At 49.1% G+C, this 19,911-nt stretch overlaps 9 protein-coding genes across 10 annotated transcripts; 3 read left to right on the forward strand and 6 right to left on the reverse strand.

The window, feature by feature from the left end:
- Positions 1-488: 488 nt before the first annotated feature.
- Positions 489-1,708, forward strand: PV09_00342 (uncharacterized protein). The gene has a single exon (XM_016353074.1). It carries the CDS (start codon positions 784-786, stop codon positions 1,645-1,647), a length of 864 nt encoding a protein of 287 aa, XP_016219331.1. The 5' UTR covers positions 489-783; the 3' UTR covers positions 1,648-1,708.
- PV09_00343 (uncharacterized protein) lies at positions 1,628-3,601 on the reverse strand. The gene is made up of 2 exons (XM_016353075.1): positions 3,396-3,601; positions 1,628-3,346 (listed from the first exon to the last, which is right to left on the reverse strand). The coding sequence occupies exons 1-2, from the start codon at positions 3,591-3,593 to the stop codon at positions 1,751-1,753; spliced, it is 1,794 nt and encodes a 597-aa protein (XP_016219332.1). The 5' UTR covers positions 3,594-3,601; the 3' UTR covers positions 1,628-1,750.
- Positions 3,602-4,371: 770 nt separating this feature from the next.
- On the forward strand, positions 4,372-4,886 carry PV09_00344 (uncharacterized protein; the record flags this gene model as incomplete). Its single annotated transcript, XM_016353076.1, has 3 exons — positions 4,372-4,386; positions 4,443-4,785; positions 4,840-4,886. 3 exons carry the CDS (start codon positions 4,372-4,374, stop codon positions 4,884-4,886), a joined length of 405 nt encoding a protein of 134 aa, XP_016219333.1.
- On the reverse strand, positions 4,766-5,604 carry PV09_00345 (uncharacterized protein). The gene is made up of 2 exons (XM_016353077.1): positions 5,387-5,604; positions 4,766-5,338 (listed from the first exon to the last, which is right to left on the reverse strand). Exons 1-2 carry the CDS (start codon positions 5,461-5,463, stop codon positions 4,960-4,962), a joined length of 456 nt encoding a protein of 151 aa, XP_016219334.1. The 5' UTR covers positions 5,464-5,604; the 3' UTR covers positions 4,766-4,959.
- A 2,487-nt stretch (positions 5,605-8,091) lies between these two features.
- On the reverse strand, positions 8,092-9,478 carry PV09_00346 (uncharacterized protein). Its single transcript, XM_016353078.1, has 3 exons — positions 8,882-9,478; positions 8,513-8,823; positions 8,092-8,463 (listed from the first exon to the last, which is right to left on the reverse strand). Exons 1-3 carry the CDS (start codon positions 9,368-9,370, stop codon positions 8,379-8,381), a joined length of 885 nt encoding a protein of 294 aa, XP_016219335.1. The 5' UTR covers positions 9,371-9,478; the 3' UTR covers positions 8,092-8,378.
- A 156-nt stretch (positions 9,479-9,634) lies between these two features.
- On the reverse strand, positions 9,635-11,881 carry PV09_00347 (uncharacterized protein). Its single transcript, XM_016353079.1, has 5 exons — positions 11,160-11,881; positions 10,843-11,099; positions 10,736-10,788; positions 9,993-10,682; positions 9,635-9,940 (listed from the first exon to the last, which is right to left on the reverse strand). The coding sequence occupies exons 1-5, from the start codon at positions 11,584-11,586 to the stop codon at positions 9,910-9,912; spliced, it is 1,458 nt and encodes a 485-aa protein (XP_016219336.1). The 5' UTR covers positions 11,587-11,881; the 3' UTR covers positions 9,635-9,909.
- A 158-nt stretch (positions 11,882-12,039) lies between these two features.
- On the forward strand, positions 12,040-14,095 carry PV09_00348 (uncharacterized protein). Its single transcript, XM_016353080.1, has 3 exons — positions 12,040-12,767; positions 12,931-13,470; positions 13,522-14,095. Exons 1-3 carry the CDS (start codon positions 12,691-12,693, stop codon positions 13,766-13,768), a joined length of 864 nt encoding a protein of 287 aa, XP_016219337.1. The 5' UTR covers positions 12,040-12,690; the 3' UTR covers positions 13,769-14,095.
- Positions 14,096-14,924: 829 nt separating this feature from the next.
- On the reverse strand, positions 14,925-17,353 carry PV09_00349. 2 transcript variants are annotated; one of them, XM_016353081.1, is made up of 3 exons: positions 17,158-17,353; positions 15,966-17,092; positions 14,925-15,784 (listed from the first exon to the last, which is right to left on the reverse strand). In XM_016353081.1, exons 1-3 carry the CDS (start codon positions 17,229-17,231, stop codon positions 15,453-15,455), a joined length of 1,533 nt encoding a protein of 510 aa, XP_016219338.1. In that variant the 5' UTR covers positions 17,232-17,353; the 3' UTR covers positions 14,925-15,452. The 2 variants fall into 2 exon arrangements, with proteins under 2 accessions (XP_016219338.1, XP_016219339.1); XM_016353082.1 differs by having other exon boundaries at positions 15,966-17,104.
- Positions 17,354-18,247: 894 nt separating this feature from the next.
- PV09_00350 (uncharacterized protein) lies at positions 18,248-19,909 on the reverse strand. The gene is made up of 4 exons (XM_016353083.1): positions 19,700-19,909; positions 19,416-19,635; positions 18,822-19,351; positions 18,248-18,769 (listed from the first exon to the last, which is right to left on the reverse strand). The coding sequence occupies exons 1-4, from the start codon at positions 19,785-19,787 to the stop codon at positions 18,630-18,632; spliced, it is 978 nt and encodes a 325-aa protein (XP_016219340.1). The 5' UTR covers positions 19,788-19,909; the 3' UTR covers positions 18,248-18,629.
- Between the last annotated feature and the right edge of the window lie 2 nt (positions 19,910-19,911).

Below are 19,911 nucleotides of genomic sequence, written 5' to 3' on the forward strand. Positions count from 1 at the left end.
TGTTGTGCATCCCTGATTTTGTTTTTCCTCACACACAGCCTTCCAGACCATTCGAAAGTCCTTCCAGGCACCCTGTCGCAGAAATCATTCGGGGAGTCATCAGAACGCCCTTGCAGCGAAACAGTCCACGTTGGAGCCCGGTCGTGTCGTTGCAGGAGTGCGTCCCCCAATATCGCTAAGTTCGGAAGACCTGGTCGAGGAGGCTGTAGCATCTGTGTGGCGCAACTCTGTGCGTGTGCGTGTTTGTGCATCGCGATTTTTGTTCGTGGCTTTCGAACGTGACTGTGATTTTTTGCACAAGGTGACTCTTTTCGTCACCGTGGCACGCAGAACATGACTGGACGGCGCAGAGGCTGGGAGACCAGTTCGTGTGCTGTGAGTCGAAGTCAATTTGGGGCGAAGCATTCGCTGCAAGCCCTACACGGCAGTGCACATACACGCTGTAGCCATTCCAACGCACACAAGCTTTACGCTATAAAAGATGCCACACTTGGTCGTAGCAAAGTTCGCCTTCAACGACACGACAAGAAAAAAAAAAGGCCATTCGTTCTCAAGAAGGCATTCCTCAATTCGTTCACAAGAGGGAAAGAAAATTTTCGAGTTTCATTTCTGTCCATATACCATTCTGGTTAGTTCTTGCATTCGAATCTACCCAAGGCTTGAATCTCGACGCTCTGTCCCTTCAGTCTATAATTTTATTTTTTTTGGATTTGAAAAATTATTTCTTTTCCGAAGGATTCGTCAAACAGGGCTGCGCTTAAGGACGAGAAAGGCTTCAACGCCATGGCGGCTCCAGACACCCGAGACCGCCTTAACGCGTTCCTAGAGCGGTTCGAGACGTTTGTTCGGGTCGACTTCAGCTGCAAGCAGCTGGACGACGAGAACCCGCACCAGTTTGCGGACACGATTCGGCAGCAGACTCAAGCACTGTGCGAGACGATCGTTTCGAAGGCCGGCGGGACCGCAGAGGTCTGGCTTTGGCCGACTTTGCTCACCACGTGCGAGGCCGACGCGTCGATTTCACGGCAGGCGGGCCAGGACCGGGGCACCTATCTGCTCGGAATTCGGGGAGACCTTGAGCGCGACAGCGTGGAGGGCTTGCTGCACTCGTGGCGCGCAGACGTCCGTATGAGCACCGTGTTCGTAGACTACCTTCCAGCGCCTTGTCTGTCGACCCACCTTGTTGCGAAGGAGGACCTGGGTCTCCTGGCCGTAGACATTTGGATGTGTCCGCAGCTGCTCGATGGACAGATCATGATCCTCAGCGCATCTCACAACGCACGCGAGGACACTGGCATTGCACATGCCGTTACTGGGAAGCCAGCACCCGTGAGAGCTGGGAGCTCAGCCGCCGAGGCCGCTGCTCGCCGCTCCCCCTCTCCGGGCACGAAGAAGCTGACCCCCGCCGCTGCGATATTGAACCGCCTGAAGTGGGATCACGCTTTCGACAGCACCGATTACGTAGTTGTTTACGAAGACCGTCACGAAGGGCTGATGGAAAGTCCCGTCGACTCGTGGACGACGGAGAGCACGGAAGAGACCTTTGTCCCGATGCACCGGATCAGGTCAATAAAGAGAAAATCCACCGGCATGATCGTCTGGCATCGCGAAGAGAGGATCGATCTGATCAGCAGTAGGGTGCAGTAGATTAGGGTTATCGACTGTAAATATGCATAAAACAAACTTACGTTGATCTACAACAAAAAGCGCTGCTTCTGAGCATGACTTGTTATGAAAGGACTGTAGCGGATCAAATGCCCGCGAGTCTTCGAATGCCGCGAAGCTTCCTGCGAAGCGTCTCCCCGTAGCCGAATTCGACAATGCCTTTACAAAACTCCCAAGCCCGTGCTTCGTTTTTCAGAGGCAGCCTCAGCGGCGGCGGGATGGATGTCTTCATCAACCACGGAAATCGGTCCCTGCAAACCGACTTTTGCGCACATAGATTCCTCAGCCCTTCCTCGCCAGCAAAGCGGCCATAGCCGCTGCCCTTAACACCGCCAAATGGCAGCTGCACCGCGTAGTATGCTGCGAAGTCATTGACCGCAACCATGCCACACTTCAGTTGGCGGGTCACCCGCTCCAAATCCTTGCTGTCTGAGCCAAATACCGAGCCGCCGAGACCGTATGAGGTGCCGTTTGCAATGCTGACAGCCTCGGATATTGTGGCCGCTCGCATAACGACGCAAATTGGGGCAAATAGTTCTTCCCTTGCAATTGCCATAGATGGAGTTACATCGACGAGTAAAGTGGGAGCAAAGTAATGGCCTCTGGGAAAGTCAGGATGGATATAGCGTTGCCCACCGACGAGAAGTTTGGCTCCTTGTCTGATCGCATCCGTGATGAGCTGTTCCAAGCGGTCGAAATTCGCGGACGAGATCGAGGCGCCCACATCGACAACATCCTTTGCCGAAGTCAGGTTCAGCGCTGAACCTGGTCGTAGCTGTTCAATGATCGACGTTAGTCGAGGAACGATTATCTCGTAGATCTTGGGTAGACAGATGATTCTTTCGATCCCGATGCAGTTCTGACCGGCGGCTTGAAATGTTCCGCGGATGAGGGTAGAAACAACGCGGTCGATATCTTTGACGTCGTCAAGCAGAATGCTCGCATCTTTCCCACCTAGTTCCATGCAAGTCTGTGTAAGCGACTTAGCTGCAGATGCGGCAACCTTCAACGCCACCTCCCTTGAGCCAATAAACGTAAGATGGGATATACCCGGGTGCTGGTTGAGGTAAGGGGCAACAGATGGCCAGCAGACGATGGACTGGACCAAGTTGGGTTCGTGTCCACATGCCTTCAGCGCCCCACGTGCAATTGACGCAAAGTACTGTGCGGACCAAGCAGTCTGTTCGGAACCTTTCACAACGACTGCATTTCCGGAGAAAATTCCAGAGATGATTGGTCCGAATAGATTGTGGAAGGGATAGTTCCAGCTCACGATGGCGGCTACGACGCCAAGAGGCTCCCAGCGTACCTCGTTGTACTTGTACATCATCAGCAAATTCGTTGGACGCTTCTCAGGACGGAGGGCCTTTTCCCCATGATCGATGGTCCATTTCAGCTTCTCGACAGTCACTAAAATCTCGCCGAAGCTAGCATCTACCCTTGTCTTGCCCGAGTCCAGACATGCGGCGCGAGCGATTGACTCTTGATTGTCGAGGATGAACTTCAGCATCGTCTTGAGGACGCGCCGTCTCTGCGTAAAAGAGGATCCGGCCCATCCTTTCTGAGCTTCGCTCGCTAGCGAGATTGCTCTGTCTATCCCGTTTTGGGTGACAGGATTCACAAGTCCCAGACGTTCACCAGTGGCAGGATTGTAGCATTGGATCACAGACGACCCAGGAACCTACAGGTCGTCAATTTCGTCCTAAGTCCTTTCAAGTTCAAAAACCTACTTTGATCGATGGCTGGTCAAGAACATCTCCTTTCCAGTCCTGACGGAGTTGTTCCGGTTCGGGAACATCAAAGTCGACAGGTCCTTCAGGGTCGGTAAACAATCTCGTGAACGCATAGATTGAGACTAGAGCAATTATGATGAGGACAAGAACCGTCGGTATGCCATCTTCAAGGCTAAGATCCTCGGGAAACTCCATTATAGGGCCCATATGATGAAGATTTGTGTGCTCGCGCGATCAGGAATGACACGACATAACCACGTGATCGCCAACCCCTTCTGGTCTAGTCCAAGTACAAACACTTTTCACTCTCTGCTAAACTCTTCCTCCAACATCTCTATAGAAAAGGAGCTCTTACCGAAACGTAGATAAACTCTACTTAAAAGCCACCATCGTGTTGGTTTGGCCTATGCGTGACTAGCGCTTGATAACCACGTACTCCTTCACTACGAACTTGAGAAAGGATGGAGAGAGCGAAGAAATTAATTCTCCAAGCTATACGGAGGAAAACAGAGTTAGGAATTACATAAAAACAACATATGGGCCATAAATCAAGTTGCTTCTTGCAGACCACCGTTCAGAAATTACTTGTTCAGATTTAGGCTTTGTGGAATTAGTCTGGAGCAGAGCTTATGGAGAGAGACTGCGTGTCAGGGTGATAGAAACATGCCCCAAAAACTTGAGAATGTGAAGATTTTCGGCAACAGAATGAGAATCCTTGTTTTATTGCAAGTCCGAGTCACATTGCTGCCTTTTAAATTCTACCACTTGACCTAGACGTTGTGTTATGTACTCCACGTGATTAATTCGGCCCGCTCCTTGTCAGTTGAGGCCTTCGAGCGCGATTCCAGATATGTTCGCAACCCTTTTGCAAAACCCAAGCCATCAAGCAAAATAGTGAGCGTGTTTTCCCCTGGAACGATAGATCGGGTCGAGGACATTTTTTAGCTCTTCAAACCTATCAACAGTCACAAACATGGCAGAGACTGCAGTAAGTTTTCACTCAAGCACAAAAGCCCCTACTACACGTCCTTACCAGTTGAGTAGCCTGAGGAGACACTCGCGCAGTTGACACGCCTGAGCCAAAAGCCCGGCGTTCAGAGTACTTTGCTACTCACTCGTCAAACTGGAGCCATTGTTCGGACCTCCGGGCTGATCTCAAAATCAAGCTCCGCGAATCCCAACAGCACATTGCCAGCGTCCTCCGACGATACCGAGGGATATGCCAATGGCAGATCAGAAGGTGGCATGCACAGTGCTGAAGACGTGGCCCGACTAGTCTTCAAATTTGTGGACGCGGCTGGCACTCTTGTTGAAGGCCTGGACAAAGACGAAGACGTTCGACTGCTGCGAGTACGCACCCGGAAGAACGAGCTGGTAATTGTACCTAGTACGTCCTCCACATGGAGAGGTTGATGTTTTCTCGATTGCTAAACTGAGATAGGTCCAAAATACTTGCTAGTTGCTATACACGACACGCCACCCGCTTGAGCAAACGTTGAACGGTCGAGCCACACGAATACACGCATTGAGGCCTTGTTTTTGGACAACGGAGCGCCGCTGTCTACCAGTGTTTCTCGCTGATGTCGACTTCATTTACATCAACCCCGTCAACGAACCACCGCTCACCAACACCGAGATTAAGGTCGTTGCCAGACATCTGCCTCTTTTTCATTCTCCCGTCCTCAGCGAACGTCCAATCTTCGAGCCCATAACATCGCTTCCAAGCATTGCCGTCGTCTGCATCCCGATATTCATACCAAAATTGCACCGCAATCTTGTTGTCTGTGAAGGCAAAGAGCTCTTTGCGCAAGCGATAGTCAATCTCTCGCTGCCATTTCTTCGTCAAGAAGGCAATAATCTCGTCGGTTCCTTTGATGAACGTGGTCCGGTTGCGCCAGATGCAGTCTTCAGTGTAGGCTTTGGCGACCGCCTCTGGATTTCTGCACCAGGTGTCAGATTAGGAAATGCGTAGTCATAATCATTCTAACCGGGTATTCCATAAGTCTTGGGCCTTTTTCACTTTTAGGCGTGCCGTTTCTTCGGTAAATGGGGGAGCAAGGGACATGACTGTAGCGATTGACTCCAGAATCACCACGTCGACGTGTGCAATCTGTGGACGGGCCTCTGAGAGAATCGGTAGTGTAAACTTATTCAACTGCGGAGCTGAATCTTTAAGACATCAGCGTAAGCAGGATCACGAGCGAATCCGGAAGATGCGGGACCAGCTGAGAGCTATGATGCAGGCACATGAAGCTATACGACAGGGATCATGGGAGCGGACTACGGCAACGATGCATCGCTTCGTGGGGCAATTAGAAAACCGCTTAATCAGACTCAAGGTTCTCGAATCCAATGCAGAGACGGTTCGTTTGTTGATTGCCGTCATAGCTGGAGGACACGTCCACCAGGGTTCATCTTTGCATCGCATGCATTTATTCGTTGCCCCTCCTTTCTGCCCCTCGGCTCTCTTTCTCTCACAACCTGCCCAGCTTATAAGAACAAGAGCTCCGAGATCTTCCCAACTCTGGTATTGGGCTATTCTAGTCTCAAAATTTTGATCATTTTGTTCGCCTTGAGAAAGAAGATACGATAATTGACAGTGACAATGGCTCCCCTCCAACCTGGTGACAAATTCCCAGACGATGTTAAGTTTGAGTAAGCTCTTCCACCACCATTCGCGCATACGCGCAGCTCCGAACTTTTTCCAAAGCAAGGGTACTTACATAAACATCGCAGCTGGGTGCCTATTGTGGATGACGACCCTACGAAATGTGGCCGCGTATGTCAGCAGCTCTTGTTGATCTCATTCGTGATCACTAATCAGGAACAGCCACAAGAATACGATGCCAGTAAGAATTGGGCAGGCAAGAAGGTTGTGCTCGTGTCTGTCCCGGGAGCGTTCACGCCAGGTTGTCAGGCGCTACATCTCCCGCCTTACATCCAGAAGCTGCCGGAACTCCGAGCCAAAGGAGTCGACATTGTTGCTGTCATTGCCTCAAATGACGCGTGGGTCATGAATGCTTGGGGAAAGGTCAATCACGTCAAGGGTGACGAAATTCTGTTCCTTAGCGACACCAAGACATTCTTTTCGAAAAATTACGGCTGGGACGCCGGCATGGGTGACCGCAACGGACGGTGGGCCATGATCATCGACAAAGACGGCACTATCAAGTACGCAGATGGTGAGTAGGAAAAACTGTGACATGTTGATGCGCGCGTGTTCTGATTGTTGAGACAGTCGAGAAAGGGCCAGGCCAAGTCACCGTGTCAAGTGCCGACGCCGTTTTGTCAAAACTTTGAAGAAAGAAAAAAAAAACACACCTAAACGAGACGAAAACGAGTTTCCTGTTAAACATTGCTAGGTGCAAACCGATGCGCCAGGAGACACTCCTATCGATATGCAGATAGGATGAGATAAGGGATCAAATATAAAGAAATTACTTTGCACAGTTCCGAATCTAGTATCGCGCGCAGATTTTGAGCTTTATTTCGCCTGCCATCTTCATTAGCCAAGGGCCTCAAAAATGCGGACAGTTCTCAAGACCTGAACGCGTCTGGCGAGGTCCGCTCATCCATTCCAGCGTCGACCAAACTTGAGAAGAGAGGAATGAGGCCAGTTCATTTCAGTGACGTCTATTGATACCAGTCTCATTCATGGAGCAAGTTAAAAACCTAAATGGACATATTCGCGCTGCGCTCATCTCCCAAATGCTTTTGAAAGACCTTGAACTCTCGTTTCGGATCATTGAAGCGACCAAGCTACTTGAACATAGCCCTGAAAACATGCAAGCTTCGCTTCCACGATCAATCTCTCAAATCGAGTTACAGCCATCTTGACAGAAGGGAGATTCAAGCTTCGTCTTTCACGGTTTCGTTGAGCTTGTTGTCGATCACCGGCATCTGACTTGCGCCATCTCGCTCAGGCAAATACGGGAGCCTCAAATTCATCTCTATATTAGTAGACTTTGAACGCCATTGACGACCCAATCTGGATATGCTTTGCGTTGTTCTTGTCGATTTAGCGTAAAATAAAACGTTCGGATATCATCCCAAGAAGTCAAAGAATGATATTCACACACCGCACGGATTCCACACTCTGAAAATGACACAATTACCCTTGAACCAGGCTGTGCTGTGCTGTGCTTTTGCAAAAGACAAAGGTCTTCAAGAACTGTAGACCAGCGCGAAGTATATCGGAGGATATGCGCAGTCTCTAAATCGCCATCCTCGTATAGGGATATACTGCGTGTCTTGAGGGTCTTGGTACAATCCGTCCGCGGTAGAGTTGGGCTCTTTAGCTACGTGATTACGCAATCTTGCATCACACCACCTGTTTGTTTTCCTCGTGATTACAAATAGCTGACGTGTTGTTGTGATAGCCCAGCGCTGGAATTTATGTCTAAACTCCCTTCAGAGTCTTGCCATTTTACGTCATCATTCACAGTGTATTTTACGCTGTCGGCTTTGCTGGATTAAAGCTGTGGGGAGGGTCTGTAGATGGAGCTCGAAGGGGAACGACTTTGAAGACTTTAATGGTAAATGTGCCAAAAATGGGGGATCACTTCCTTCCACATCAAAATAGTTGAGGCAGATGAGGTGAAAGATGCGACTGGGTTGTGGTGATACGACGAATTTCAGAGTACATTCACTGGAGGTGGATGCCTGTTAAGAGTGATCACATGTTTGAAATGCAGCAACAGGAGCCTTCAAAGACCGCGGAATGAAATGCCATGCACAGACATTAAACGTGCCGTGTTTTGAGGCGGAAGTAAAACTCCATTGATCAAAAATTTGAGTGTGCTATCTGTACGCAACATATCCGCAAGTGTTTCTCAGATGTTATGGTAAAGATCGAACCGTCTCAAATGAGAGTAAAAGCTTTAACAAAAACTTTCGGTAGAAACAAGGATATGTTGCTTGAGCCATCTCGGCTTCGCGTATTCTTTGTGTTTTCGACCATTGTTTCTGTTGTCACATCACCTACAAATACTGGTGGAAAAAGTCGAGCAGCGTCTTGTATCCACGCTCGTACTCCTTCTTGACTTCGGCGTCTTCAAGATTCGATCTACATTGATTAGTCGGTAGAATATCTCGAGACCACAACGACAACTTACCGTGCAGCCATCCAACCATGGACTTGAGTGGGGAACCATTCGACGATATGCGGAACTTTGAGAGCTGCTTCATACTTTCCTACCGCGTCTTTGTCCTCGTCCATGCTCGGAAGAACTGCAATTGGAATGGCCACCTTCGGGGCGTCGGCTGGATCAGTCATAGCTGGGTGACACGCGGCTGCAGCCTTGAACAAAGTGCCTTCTTGACTGGCCAAATTCACAATCTTGCCTCCCCAGCAGTAGCCTACAATTCCCCACTCAGTTGCACTTGTTAACCCTTTGAGGCTCTCGATTACTTTGGGAATCCTCGCCTAGAAACTCAAATTAGCCACTAGTCAGCCATGCAAAATACATTGAAGAGTAACGTACCAATGTCTTTGGGGGAGCAGCTTCATTTTTGAAGAATGCTCCAAGCTTTTCGCCCTTCTCCTTGGTGTCTGGTGGGTACCAGGAGATGTCAGCCGGGCTGCCCTCAAACCAGTCAGGCATGAAGACTTGACGTTGATTCTCTTTGTCCCCATATGCTAAGATATCCGCTCCCTGAATAGTCTGCGGGAAGAAGCCGAAGATGTCGAAAATGACGAGGATGGCCTTCTTTGCGTCGGATGGGCCAGTAACGTACGTCTTCAGGCCGTCGACGGTCTCGTACTTGCCCTTTTGTGCATAGTCTTTGCTAACAACAGGCGGCACGGAGCAGCAGGCGGCAGAGTGTAGAGACATGTTGCAATTTGCTTGCTTCGGAGAAGATATCAATCGTGTGGATCTTGGACTGAGACTGGAAACGCTCGGTGTTGTAATTGAAAGTTTGAGAAAAACTTGACTAGATCCCCGACGACAAATATTTCTTAGCGGAAGCATCCAGCTACTAAATGTAATTTGTATGCAAGGTCGACGAATTATTTTCTGAGCTTTTTTATTGTGTCAAGCTGAGCTGTCAACGAAGCTTTACCATGACCTCATGAGGGGCAGGCACTAGGTCGGCCGTTAAGATCCAGGATATGAAACTTTGAGAACGGGCTGCGTTGAACACAGCACGCACTTCGTTCACCAGAAGCACAAGCCCCAGTCATTGGGACAGATGCTACATACTCACACCGTAGAAAAAGCTAGGGGGTATTTGCCTGGAAAGATTCCTAGTTCAAAATTTAGAGATGAGGCAATATGTAATGTGACTTCTCCACGTTTGATTCAGCGTAGAGCTAGTATTCGCAGAAGCAAATTCGAATTGAAGGAGTCTTTGTTCAGAAAACGTTTTGAACATCAGGATAGACAAAATAGAATGAGAAGAAGTTATTCAAGATGAAAAGATTAGGGAAACAAGATCTTGATTCGAACAGCTTGCTCTTAGGCTGTAATTGTACAAGCACATGCAATTAGCCCTAATTATGGAACGCGAACTATACCATCTCGATATACCGCTTAACCTCCCTAATGTTGATTAGCTGACGGGGCGAGATCCGCTTAAAGACAGCCAACTTACCAATCAGTTACAGCCTCATCCCATAGCCGTATCTCATGCTCTCTCGTTCCACCAAAATGGTCGACGAACTCATCGCCAAACACTTCTCTTGCGACGCTATTCTCAGCCATGAAGCGGTCCGTGGCTTCTTTTAAGCTCTTCGCCAGTCGAAGACCCTTATCACTCGCGCCACCGACATCTTCTCCTTTGCCAAGTGGAGGGAGCTTCACCTCGAGTTTCTTTTCTACTCCCCGCCACCCGAGAGCTAGTATTGCACCAAGTACAAGATGGGGATTCGTATCTGCGCCCGGCACTCTGACTTCGAATCTTGTGCTCTTTGCGCTGGCAGAGGGTGGGGCAATCAGCCGTATTGAGGCTGCTCGGTGTTCTAGGCCCCAGGAGACAGTCACAGGTGCCCAAAAGTTCTCCACTAGGCGCTTGTATGAATTTATCGTGGGTGCTAATATGGGCATGATGTCTGGTAGACCATCAATTAATCCGGCCAGAAACTGCCTGCCGAGATCTGATATCCACTTGAGATCCTCATACGGAGCGTCCTTATCTTCTGAGCTGCGTACGAAAAGATTTTTTCCAGCTTTGTCAACGACTGATATGTGCATGTGGCCCGAGTTTCCAGGTAGTCCAGCACGAGGTTTCGCCATAAAACATGGAGTGATCCCGTACTTGCTCGATACGGATTTAACAGCCAATCTACATTGTCTGTTAGTGCGACTATGCCGTGCCTCTGCCAAAACTTTGCGTACTTGAATAACGATGCTTTGTCCGCCATCTCTCTTATTTCGTCGAATTCCAATGCCTAATCATGCATTAGCAGCTCATCTTACAACACAACCTTTCCTGGCCAACTCACCGCCTCAAAGACACCAGGACCTGATTCGGTATGCCAGCCCTCGATACCACAACGAAACGCTTCGCAGGTATTGAATATGCCATAGTACCAATCTTGATTATGAACAGGCCTCGTAATGCTATACCCAGTCATGCCCTCCGTAAGGGAAGGTAGTTGGTGCGACGGATTTTCCTGAAGAAATGTGGCGGTCGACGAGGAGTTTCGCTCGGCGCTATGAGGATTTTGAGGTGATCGAAAGTTGTAGAACTCATACTCGGCTACGAGCTGTTAGCCAATTCTGCTCTGAAGAAGCCAAAAAAAAGGTTCACTGTACATGCCTCCTGCCATCGCACCATAGCCCTTATCCGCCAGCCTTGCCACTGCCCTGTTCAAAAAAGAGCGAGGACATGCGCTTATCGACTTGCCAGTATCCGGGTCGTAGAAGCTAACTAGAAAGAAAGGGATGTTGTTCTCCCATGGTATCCGTCGGAACGACGTGAGATCTACTTTGGCAATGAGGTCGCGGTACCCGTTTTCTTTATTACTTATCTTCAGTTCTCTTATATAGGTCATATCATGCATATCCCAGCCAAAGATGACCGAGCAGAAACCAAATCCGTCTCTTGCGATTGAAAGAAACTTCTTTTTTGCCATAAGCTTGCCTCTCAGTACCCCGTCCACATCAAGTCCGGCAACTTTAACACTCGCATCTTCTCTGAGGATGTCCGGTAGGTTTTCCGCGGTGATTTCCTCTCGTTTAGCCATGATATGAGCTGGTCGTGTGTCAATTGTGGACTGCTTGAGAATCCTCGTGTGTGAGGTGAGGGGAGATAAGAGACCCAGGATCTACGCCACAGGGTTACAATTGGAATGACCGCGGGGTTCAAGCCTTGAATGGTCGCTCAGAAGTCCTGCTGAAGCTCAAGTAATCTATTCTTTTTTTTTCCAAAAAAAAAAATCAATTCAGAAAAGGTTTGAATCACAAAGTGTCGAATATGAGGTACAGACTCGCGAAGTGTGCACACGAGGCTGGGAGAATGAAAGCTCGCTGATCAGCAAGTGGGGATTGGACCCAAGGTAGCTCGGACGAGCGCCAACGCCGTCATTGCACCGCCTGGAAATGCCCGAACAAGTAATGCACCTTTTACAGCTTGTCGCAGAAGGGGGCGAGCATGGTTTGGCAGGGTTTGGAACCACAGCTACGGCCAACCTCATAAGCTTTTGTCTTGCTAGACACCTCGTGAGATTTGCGAGATTGTGATCAAACCAGCATGAACTGAGCTCCTCATCTGCCCTTCTCGGCGTGGTGTACGAAGCCTTTTTAGGCACCAGCTGGCGAAAAGTCCGTGGCGGCATGAGCAAACCGGCGCCGCCTGAATTGACGACAAGGAGCGGTAACGACGCACAAGACTGTCGGACTTTGCAGTCCGACAGTCGGCGCAGCCATGTGAAGCTTCAATCTGGCCATCGGACGCGAGGAAGCCGGGTTTTCGCCCTTGAAGGTCCAGGAGCGTCTTATCAGTCGCCAACCACACCAGCGCTGATAAAGGACGCGAAGGGGAACATAGGACGACGGCCCAGCAGAACGTTGTTTCGAACAGAGTCCCGCCTGTCAACCGTTGCTGAATTGCTGTGGGATATTGCCGTCGTCTCCGCTTCATAGTCACGCAGACTTTCATCAGCGCAGATTTCGCAGCCACTTGACCGTGCCATTACATAACATTTATTTTGACGATATCGGTGGCCAGAAAGGGTAATAGTAACCAGTCATTCATTCGAAATCGCACCGCATTCTGTGTTGATTTTCGAAATCTTTTTTTCTTAGTTGGAACTATATCGCCAAAAGAACGATTCAGCAACTCAAACACTATGAACGGCCACGCAGCTGAGCCCACCTCTCGCGGCCGCCTTGCAGGCAAAAACGCCATCATCACGGGAGGAGCTGGGTAAGTGCAAGATCCAAAATTGAGCGGCAGAGGCAAAGAGCGCAGTAAAAGTCTCACAAGTGTGGCTTTTGGATGATTGGGTGCATGTGGCACGAAAGCTACGTTGATTTGGACACCTTCTAAACGCACGCACGGATTTGCTGGCTTTCGCTGACTTTGACAGTGGCATTGGACTGGAAACCACAATTCTTTTCGCCAAGGAAGGCGCTAATGTGCTGATGGCCGACATATCTGGCCCAGCTCTCGACAAGGCCAAAGCAAAGGTGCTCGAGATTGTTCCCACTGCTTCCAAGATCGAAACGTTCGTCGCAGACGTCAGCAAGGAGGCCGATGTGGCCAAGATGGTTGAGCATGTGGACTCCTGGGGAGGTCTCGATGTTATCTTCAACAACGCCGGGATCATGCATGCTGAAGACGACGACGCCATCGGAACTCCAGAGAAGATCTGGGACTTAACCATGAACATCAACGTCAAGGGTGTATGGTTCGGTTGTAAGCATGCAGTGCTCAGTTTCCGGCGGCACAAGAAAACCAAGGCTAGCGTGATCAACACCGCAAGCATGGTCGCCCTCGTTGGCAGTGCCACTCCTCAACTTGCTTACACTGCGAGCAAAGGCGCCGTCCTCGCCATGACACGTGAGTTGGCCATCGTGCACGCCAGGGAGGGCTTCCGCTTCAATTCTCTATGTCCGGCACCGCTAAAGTAAGTTGGCAACAGTCATGTTCGCTTTGTAGCGTCTGATAACAAGTGCAGTACTCCCCTGCTGCAGGACTGGCTGGGCGACGACCAGGCCAAACGCCACCGTCGAGAGATCCATTTCCCAACTGGCCGTTTTGGCGAGGCTATTGAACAGGCGCATGCTGTAGTTTTCTTGGCCAGCGATGAGAGCAGTTTTGTCAACGCGACTGACTTCGTCGTCGACGGAGGCTTGACAAAGGCATATGTCACCCCCGAAGGGCCAGCTACTCAGCCACCTCAGAATTACGCCGCAGGTCGTTGAAGTAGCGGGTGGGATATGAGAGTGAGGCCATCAAGGTGCAACGGCCGTCTCAACATGTGATTCGAATACATGCCATTCGACATCTTCTCGAACCTGAAGAGCAAGAGCGAGGTGCTGTACTGTCCTCAAGCTCACCCAGTCGGCGTATCGAAATAGATCAAACAACAACGATGCACTCACTCATCATCAGATATGCAACCGCAATCTTGTGCTTGGCCGATAGAAAAAGTGTTCCTTTTGGAAATCAGACGCTTTTGATTTGTGACTTACTAGGCACGTACAATAATATTAAAACGAAAGAATCGTATGAACACTTTAGCCAGGCCAGATCCAAAGCACATCGCTATGCCATCATAATCATTCCAGGAAAGCAGATCTATGAACAGCGACGCAAAACTTTTTGTGCTCAAACCCCCTCTTGCGCCTCTATGGTATTATATCGTTTGGTCCCGCTATTTTATAACCCTTGCTTCTTGTCCGCCTCCCAAGTAACTGGCTTTTTCGTCGCAGGCAGGCCGTAATACGCTGCATAGGCAGCGTTGACGCTTTCGTGATGTTCTTTCGCGTGCTTCTTCATAGCCGTCCAGGCTTTCTTTGCGACTGAAGGATTTTTGGTTTCCGCCTGTTTGGTGGGAATGGACTGTGTGGTGGAGCACAACGTGTCTGCGCTGCTGAGTGTACTTTGCGCGTCCCAAGGCTTCGAAGTCGTCACTCGAGCGGTGGTCTTTTCTTGCTGGTCTGCGGCCTGGGACATGTTGAACACAGGGATCTGACTTGATCGGTAATAGGAACGATCTCGTAATAGATCTCAGCAAGAAGTGAAATTTTGACGTTGAATAGGCCCGTTTGATGTCTGACTTTGGGGTGTCAAGTCGGCGGAAACAGGCTGATGCTTATAGGAACGAGGACTACCAATATTTCCGAGGTCATGTCGATACACTCGTCATGCTTAGGATATAATAAGCCATCGGACTAGTGCTCTTATGCCCACGCCCTACAATTGAGAACCTGCGTGGATCCCACTAGCTGAATGCGGTGAGTTTTCAGTCACACTCGCATTAAACACATCGCGAAGCGAAGCCACAATACAAGCCTGTCGGAGACCAGAACGGTGCCCCAGTATCTATATAATTGTCTGGCATTGGAAGGGCGCGCAATCAAGTCACAAGGCTGTGGACACCGTGCCCTTGCTGCTCTATTGGTGACTTTGTGAGCAACGCGGGACAATGATTGGATGTAAGCTGAACTAAGGGCGCGCATGTCAACGGCAAGTTTTTTCCCACACACCCTTGGTTGGTCAGACGCAACTAGGGCGTGTACGAGCTATTGAATATATACTAAGTTGACGTGAAGGTCTCCGCTTACGCTTCATACCATGAGTCGATTACTCTCGCCTATGCCATTCTTGTATAGTGTTAGAACAAGCTACGTGAAAACGGTTGTATGAATCCGATGGGATATGGCATGAACGGTCCGGCTTTGCTCCGAATGTAGCCAAGTCTGCAACCTGCACGCAAAAAGCATGATCTTACATTCGTTCAATGTGTATGGCATTTGGCAGCATCTGAGGGCACGTACATGGCCAAATTTTCATCCGAACTCCTAAGTCTTGAACTCAAGATCAAACGAAGTGCCACGGATACAAATCTAATTCGAGACATCAAATAACAGGAAGAGCTGGTTATTAATCATCTTCCTCTCCAATAGGATTTCTGTCATCGAAAGTTAGAAAGTGTTGCTCGTCTGCCTCAGAGCCCATAATCTTTTGCCAGGCATGCTTAACACTGCTGAGAACATTCTCATCGAAGACTAGATCTAATGAAGGCGGGGTAAAAACCATTGTGCAGTCTCGTATGTCCATATCCTTAATTTGAGGCTTAGAAGAAAATTGCTGAGTCTCATACTTTAGACACCAGAGAACTGAGGGGCGCACACCTTCGTCGGTAAGATCGAGCAGCTGGTCCATCGCCATGTCCAAAATTTCAAACGGGCCTCGGGTAAACCCATATGCAACGCCTGAAAAGCCATTAGCAATTTATCCCTGCATAGAATATTACTTCAACAGCGTTGGGGATTGGCTCTTGCACATCAGTTTGTCAGAGGACATTATCGTCAATGAATTTCAGACAATGTAGATAAGTATTCAGTTTTAATAGTCATCAGGCAAGAAAGTATAGCAAAAAGGGTTGGCACTTACTTTGACCTTGTGGACATTCGCCCGTTTCACTGGAATGAATGATCAAATATACAGGTGAAGACTCGTCAAAAAGACTTCCAGATGGAAAGAATATTACAGCCCCCGCAGGCGGCGGACCGCCTTCATCTAAAGTTGGAAACAAGGAGGGGAGGGGCGACGAAATGACACAAACGGAACGTCGAGATGTGATCTCGACCTCTTCATCTGGGGCAAGGGTTAAGATAGAGGCTGTATGTTCGTTTGTGCCTGTGAGCCAGGAAACTCTGACCCGCTCATCGTCACTTAATTTCACTTCGAGCTTGTCTTCGCCTTCTGTCTCTGATTCGGCTTTGACAGCGTTTCTCAAACCCTTGTTCAAAACATAAACGGCTCCGCCAACCGCTCCAGCCCTGCAAGCAACCTGCGTGATTTCCGATAGACCACCCCATTTTGGTATGACGGAGCTGAAACCCGGGCCAAGCTGACCTATTGACCTTAGATGCCTAGCTATCCGTGGCAATGCGTATGCGGTTGAGGTGTACTGTGGTCCATCGAGCGACAAGACAAGGGCTAAGAAGAGACTATGCAACCGTTCTGGTAGTTTGAATTGTTCGCTTAGAAAGTCCGTGAAGGGCTTCTGTGCATACTGCTGCCACACGTCTTCTTGGGTTTCATAGTCCATCAGAAAGCGCAAGACTTTCATGATCGCACGCTTTGAGCGTATATCGATGCTCTGATCTGAGAAAACGAGGTCTTCTCTAGTGGTGGGGATCTTCAACAGCGTGGCAGGCGTATTAGAAAACTCATCATGGTCGTATACGAACCAGCTTCCCATGGCCACAAACTCAAGCTGTCTATACGTTTTTGATGATACAAGGGATGGAAGCAGCTTCGAATCCGTATAAATTAGCTGGGGTGCGAGGGCCAGGTTGTAAGCTCGCGAAGGGGCGAGCTTTGATGAACTCTCCTCTGTGTTTGATGCTCTTGTAATCGAAGCATTTCTAAACGATGAGGAAGTTTGAGAGCTATGATCTCCTATTCTCATGACCCAATTCTCGGCCTCTTGCAGACTAAATGAAGCCTCTGTTCCTCCATAGTAATCATTATGATCTATATGAAGGATTTTCTTGTCCGACCGCGAGAGGGCTCTTCATTAGTGACTGAGTCAGTCAGACTACGCTTTAGAAAACCAAAATCGTGCATCATCTCTTACAGTGCAAGTAGGGACTGCTGTATGCCCGTCCCAGCGATCAAGACATCAAATTCCGAGCCGTCAAGTGTGTCCATTTCGCAGTCCGCTGTGGCTGGGATAGAAATTGACTGATCGATGAGAGATCTGAGATCGTATAACTTATACGTGAGAGCTTAAAGCAGGCCGCACAGGTCTTACATTGTGGATTACGTGGTGTTGGAAGGGTCTGAGAAAAGCAAGAAAATCCAGAGGGCAGAGGAGAACCACTTGTGCCAAGCCTTGGCACAAATGTCTTTGCAAAGATGGCCCTTCCGCTTCTTCTTTTCTCTTTCATCCGCGCACACATATTGACACGTTGCCGTTACTTGAACGTGTCTTGTTTATGATGATGCCCTTCATTGGACGTCATATTTTGCGCGTAAGAAGAACAGTTCGTCCAGTATCTACCACTCTGTATTTCATCTGAAAGAGCGGTTCGTCGGTTACGAGACATAAGTAAAATCTATATCCGAGCTATACCCACGACCTGTGAGGACCTTGTTCGGAATATAATCGCACCATTTTTCATTCGAGTAGCATATTTGGAATTTGTTCACGCGTTCGGTGTCATTGTGGCTCATGATTTGTGGCCCAAACAGCAGGATCAGCGTAAAAATCCCGTTGTAGACGAGTATATCATCCTAAAGTACATTTACCAGAATCCTACGCCCTCCCAAATGGGATCCAGTAGGATGGACTTTGGATACTTTTCTTTTTCTTCTTTTTGAACTGGTGTTGAGAATATTATGCAACTACTAGCAGATGTTGAAAGGATTCGTTCGCTCACGTGAGTTCTAAAGTAACATTTGGATTATCAGCCATGCGTATAGAAATCATATCTAAGCTGAGTGTTTAAGAAGAAATTGCTCTAGCTAGACCAATCCGTACAAGAAGCTTTCGATGGTAAAAGAACAACGATCATTAGACAGTTGGTGTTGAACAAGTACATCTCGTTGAACAGTCTTCCCGTTTTCTTCAAAGCATTGAAACTAAGTGATAGTAATTGTCGCGACGCAGGCCTCTCAGATTCAGAAAACGTTTTTCAATGACAAAGGGTACATCGGTGGTTCTCTGGGTGGACTAGTGGAACATTTTTGCTCTCAGCAGAGCTGTGCTACCTTAACACAGCTTTTGACAGTAAGATGTAGCTGTGATTTGCCAATTCCTAGACGATGATCAGATGTAGAATCACGGCCAAAAGAAACAGCATATGTGGTAGTTTGCAGCTTCTGCGAAGAACACTCATGTACTGGACGGACATGGCCCCAAATGGGTGATTTCCGTATTCGCATGCTATTCACGGCCTTCAGGGTTAATGCCACGAAGGAATATACTTAAACATACACAAAAACACGCATCCACTCGTACATACAACGATCTCGTCCTATGGATAACGTCACTGCTTTGCGCTTGTCTAACCCGTTCTCAATTCTGCGCAACAAGCTCCTGAGAAATTATATCATATCTCTCTTGACAAATTCGGCGTGTAGAGCTTTGCCCAAAGCAGCAGGACTACGTTCGACAATGACACCAGCCGCAGTAAGAGCCTCGATCTTGGATTCGGCACCACCTTTACCGCCCGAGATGATAGCACCTGTGGCCACATTAGCTGCGGAAGGATTCTCGGTCCTGCAAAGAGTACATACCTGCGTGACCCATTCTCCTGCCTGGTGGAGCGGAGATACCTGCGATAAAGCTGACAACGGGCTTGCCAGTGTTGTTCTCTTTCAGCCATTCCGCCGCATCCTCTTCAGCAGAACCTCCAATTTCACCAATCATTATGATGCCATCCGTCTCAGGATCCTTTACGAAGACATCCAAGCAATCGATGAAATTGGTGCCGCTGAAGGGATCGCCTCCAATTCCAACAACCAGACTCTGCCCAAGTCCAGCCTGTGTGGTTTGATTAACGGCCTCGTAGGTCAGAGTTCCTGAGCGAGATACAATGCCGATGCGACCGCGCTTGTGGATAAAGCCTGGCATGATGCCAATCTTGCATTGACCTGGAGCAATGATACCTGGGCAGTTGGGGCCCACGAGGCGAGTCTTGGATTGCGTCTTCAACATATCCGTTATGCGAACCATGTCATGTTGGGGGATGCCTTCGGTGATACAAACGACGAGAGGGATCTCGGCACTGATAGCTTCTTCAATACCGGCGGCTGCGAGAGGTGGCCTAAGAACGTATTTGATCAGCGATTACACATGACTAAAGTCATCATTTTCATGTCTGCACATACGGTACGAAAATGGCAGAAGCATCAGCGCCAGTCTCCTTGACCGCGTCCGCGACATTGGCGAAGACTGGGAGGCCTAGATGTTGCTGTCCTGCCTTCTTCGGGTTGACGCCTCCAACCACCTTGGTTCCGTATTCAATGGCTTGCTGGGCATGAAAGGTGCCCTGCTTGCCTGTAAAACCTTGGAAGATGACTTTTGTATCCGCATTGATCCGTAGATTCGCTATTCTTTGCGTTAGCCATCAATTCGCCAATCTCCAGCAGGATAAGGTTAGCCCGTTGCTCACAGTTAGTCGTCTTGTACTCTGCGGACACGGTTGCATACGAGCGATGCACTCTACGCAGGCCGGGGATGGCCCGTCTGAAAGCCTGCATTTTCAGAAGCGCAGGCGAAGAGGATTGCAGCTGGAGACGATGAAAGGTTGCGGTCAAGCAAGATCAGGGCGCCGGAGCCAAAACGGGAAGCTCTCACACAGCTTGCCGCACTTCGTGCCTTTGA

Source organism: Verruconis gallopava (assembly GCF_000836295.1).
Source record: "Verruconis gallopava strain CBS 43764 unplaced genomic scaffold supercont1.1, whole genome shotgun sequence".
Lineage (NCBI taxonomy): Eukaryota > Fungi > Ascomycota > Dothideomycetes > Venturiales > Sympoventuriaceae > Verruconis > Verruconis gallopava.

Excerpts from the sequence above, each read along its gene's own strand:
- PV09_00342 (XM_016353074.1), top strand. The coding sequence starts at position 784 with ATGGCGGCTCCAGACACCCGAGACCGCCTTAACGCGTTCCTAGAGCGG.
- PV09_00343 (XM_016353075.1), bottom strand. The coding sequence starts at position 3,593 with ATGGAGTTTCCCGAGGATCTTAGCCTTGAAGATGGCATACCGACGGTT. Across the intron at positions 3,347-3,395 it reads TTGACCAGCCATCGATCAAA|GTTCCTGGGTCGTCTGTGAT; the intron begins GTAGGTTTTTGA and ends GACGACCTGTAG.
- PV09_00345 (XM_016353077.1), bottom strand. The coding sequence starts at position 5,463 with ATGTCCCTTGCTCCCCCATTTACCGAAGAAACGGCACGCCTAAAAGTG. Across the intron at positions 5,339-5,386 it reads CAAGACTTATGGAATACCCG|AAATCCAGAGGCGGTCGCCA; the intron begins GTTAGAATGATT and ends CACCTGGTGCAG.
- PV09_00346 (XM_016353078.1), bottom strand. The coding sequence starts at position 9,370 with ATGCTTCCGCTAAGAAATATTTGTCGTCGGGGATCTAGTCAAGTTTTT. Across the intron at positions 8,824-8,881 it reads CTGCTCCCCCAAAGACATTG|GCGAGGATTCCCAAAGTAAT; the intron begins GTACGTTACTCT and ends TTGAGTTTCTAG. Across the intron at positions 8,464-8,512 it reads CATGGTTGGATGGCTGCACG|ATCGAATCTTGAAGACGCCG; the intron begins GTAAGTTGTCGT and ends TAATCAATGTAG.
- PV09_00347 (XM_016353079.1), bottom strand. The coding sequence starts at position 11,586 with ATGGCTAAACGAGAGGAAATCACCGCGGAAAACCTACCGGACATCCTC. Across the intron at positions 11,100-11,159 it reads CTATGGTGCGATGGCAGGAG|CCGAGTATGAGTTCTACAAC; the intron begins GCATGTACAGTG and ends AACAGCTCGTAG. Across the intron at positions 9,941-9,992 it reads GATGAGGCTGTAACTGATTG|GGAGGTTAAGCGGTATATCG; the intron begins GTAAGTTGGCTG and ends AATCAACATTAG.
- PV09_00348 (XM_016353080.1), top strand. The coding sequence starts at position 12,691 with ATGAACGGCCACGCAGCTGAGCCCACCTCTCGCGGCCGCCTTGCAGGC. Across the intron at positions 12,768-12,930 it reads ATCATCACGGGAGGAGCTGG|TGGCATTGGACTGGAAACCA; the intron begins GTAAGTGCAAGA and ends TGACTTTGACAG. Across the intron at positions 13,471-13,521 it reads CTATGTCCGGCACCGCTAAA|TACTCCCCTGCTGCAGGACT; the intron begins GTAAGTTGGCAA and ends TAACAAGTGCAG.
- PV09_00349 (XM_016353081.1), bottom strand. The coding sequence starts at position 17,231 with ATGGACACACTTGACGGCTCGGAATTTGATGTCTTGATCGCTGGGACG. Across the intron at positions 17,093-17,157 it reads CAGCAGTCCCTACTTGCACT|AGCCCTCTCGCGGTCGGACA; the intron begins GTAAGAGATGAT and ends TCACTAATGAAG. Across the intron at positions 15,785-15,965 it reads CGAATGTCCACAAGGTCAAA|GCGTTGCATATGGGTTTACC; the intron begins GTAAGTGCCAAC and ends ATGGCTTTTCAG.
- PV09_00350 (XM_016353083.1), bottom strand. The coding sequence starts at position 19,787 with ATGCAGGCTTTCAGACGGGCCATCCCCGGCCTGCGTAGAGTGCATCGC. Across the intron at positions 19,352-19,415 it reads GCTTCTGCCATTTTCGTACC|GCCACCTCTCGCAGCCGCCG; the intron begins GTATGTGCAGAC and ends ATACGTTCTTAG. Across the intron at positions 18,770-18,821 it reads CAGGAGAATGGGTCACGCAG|GTGCTATCATCTCGGGCGGT; the intron begins GTATGTACTCTT and ends ATGTGGCCACAG.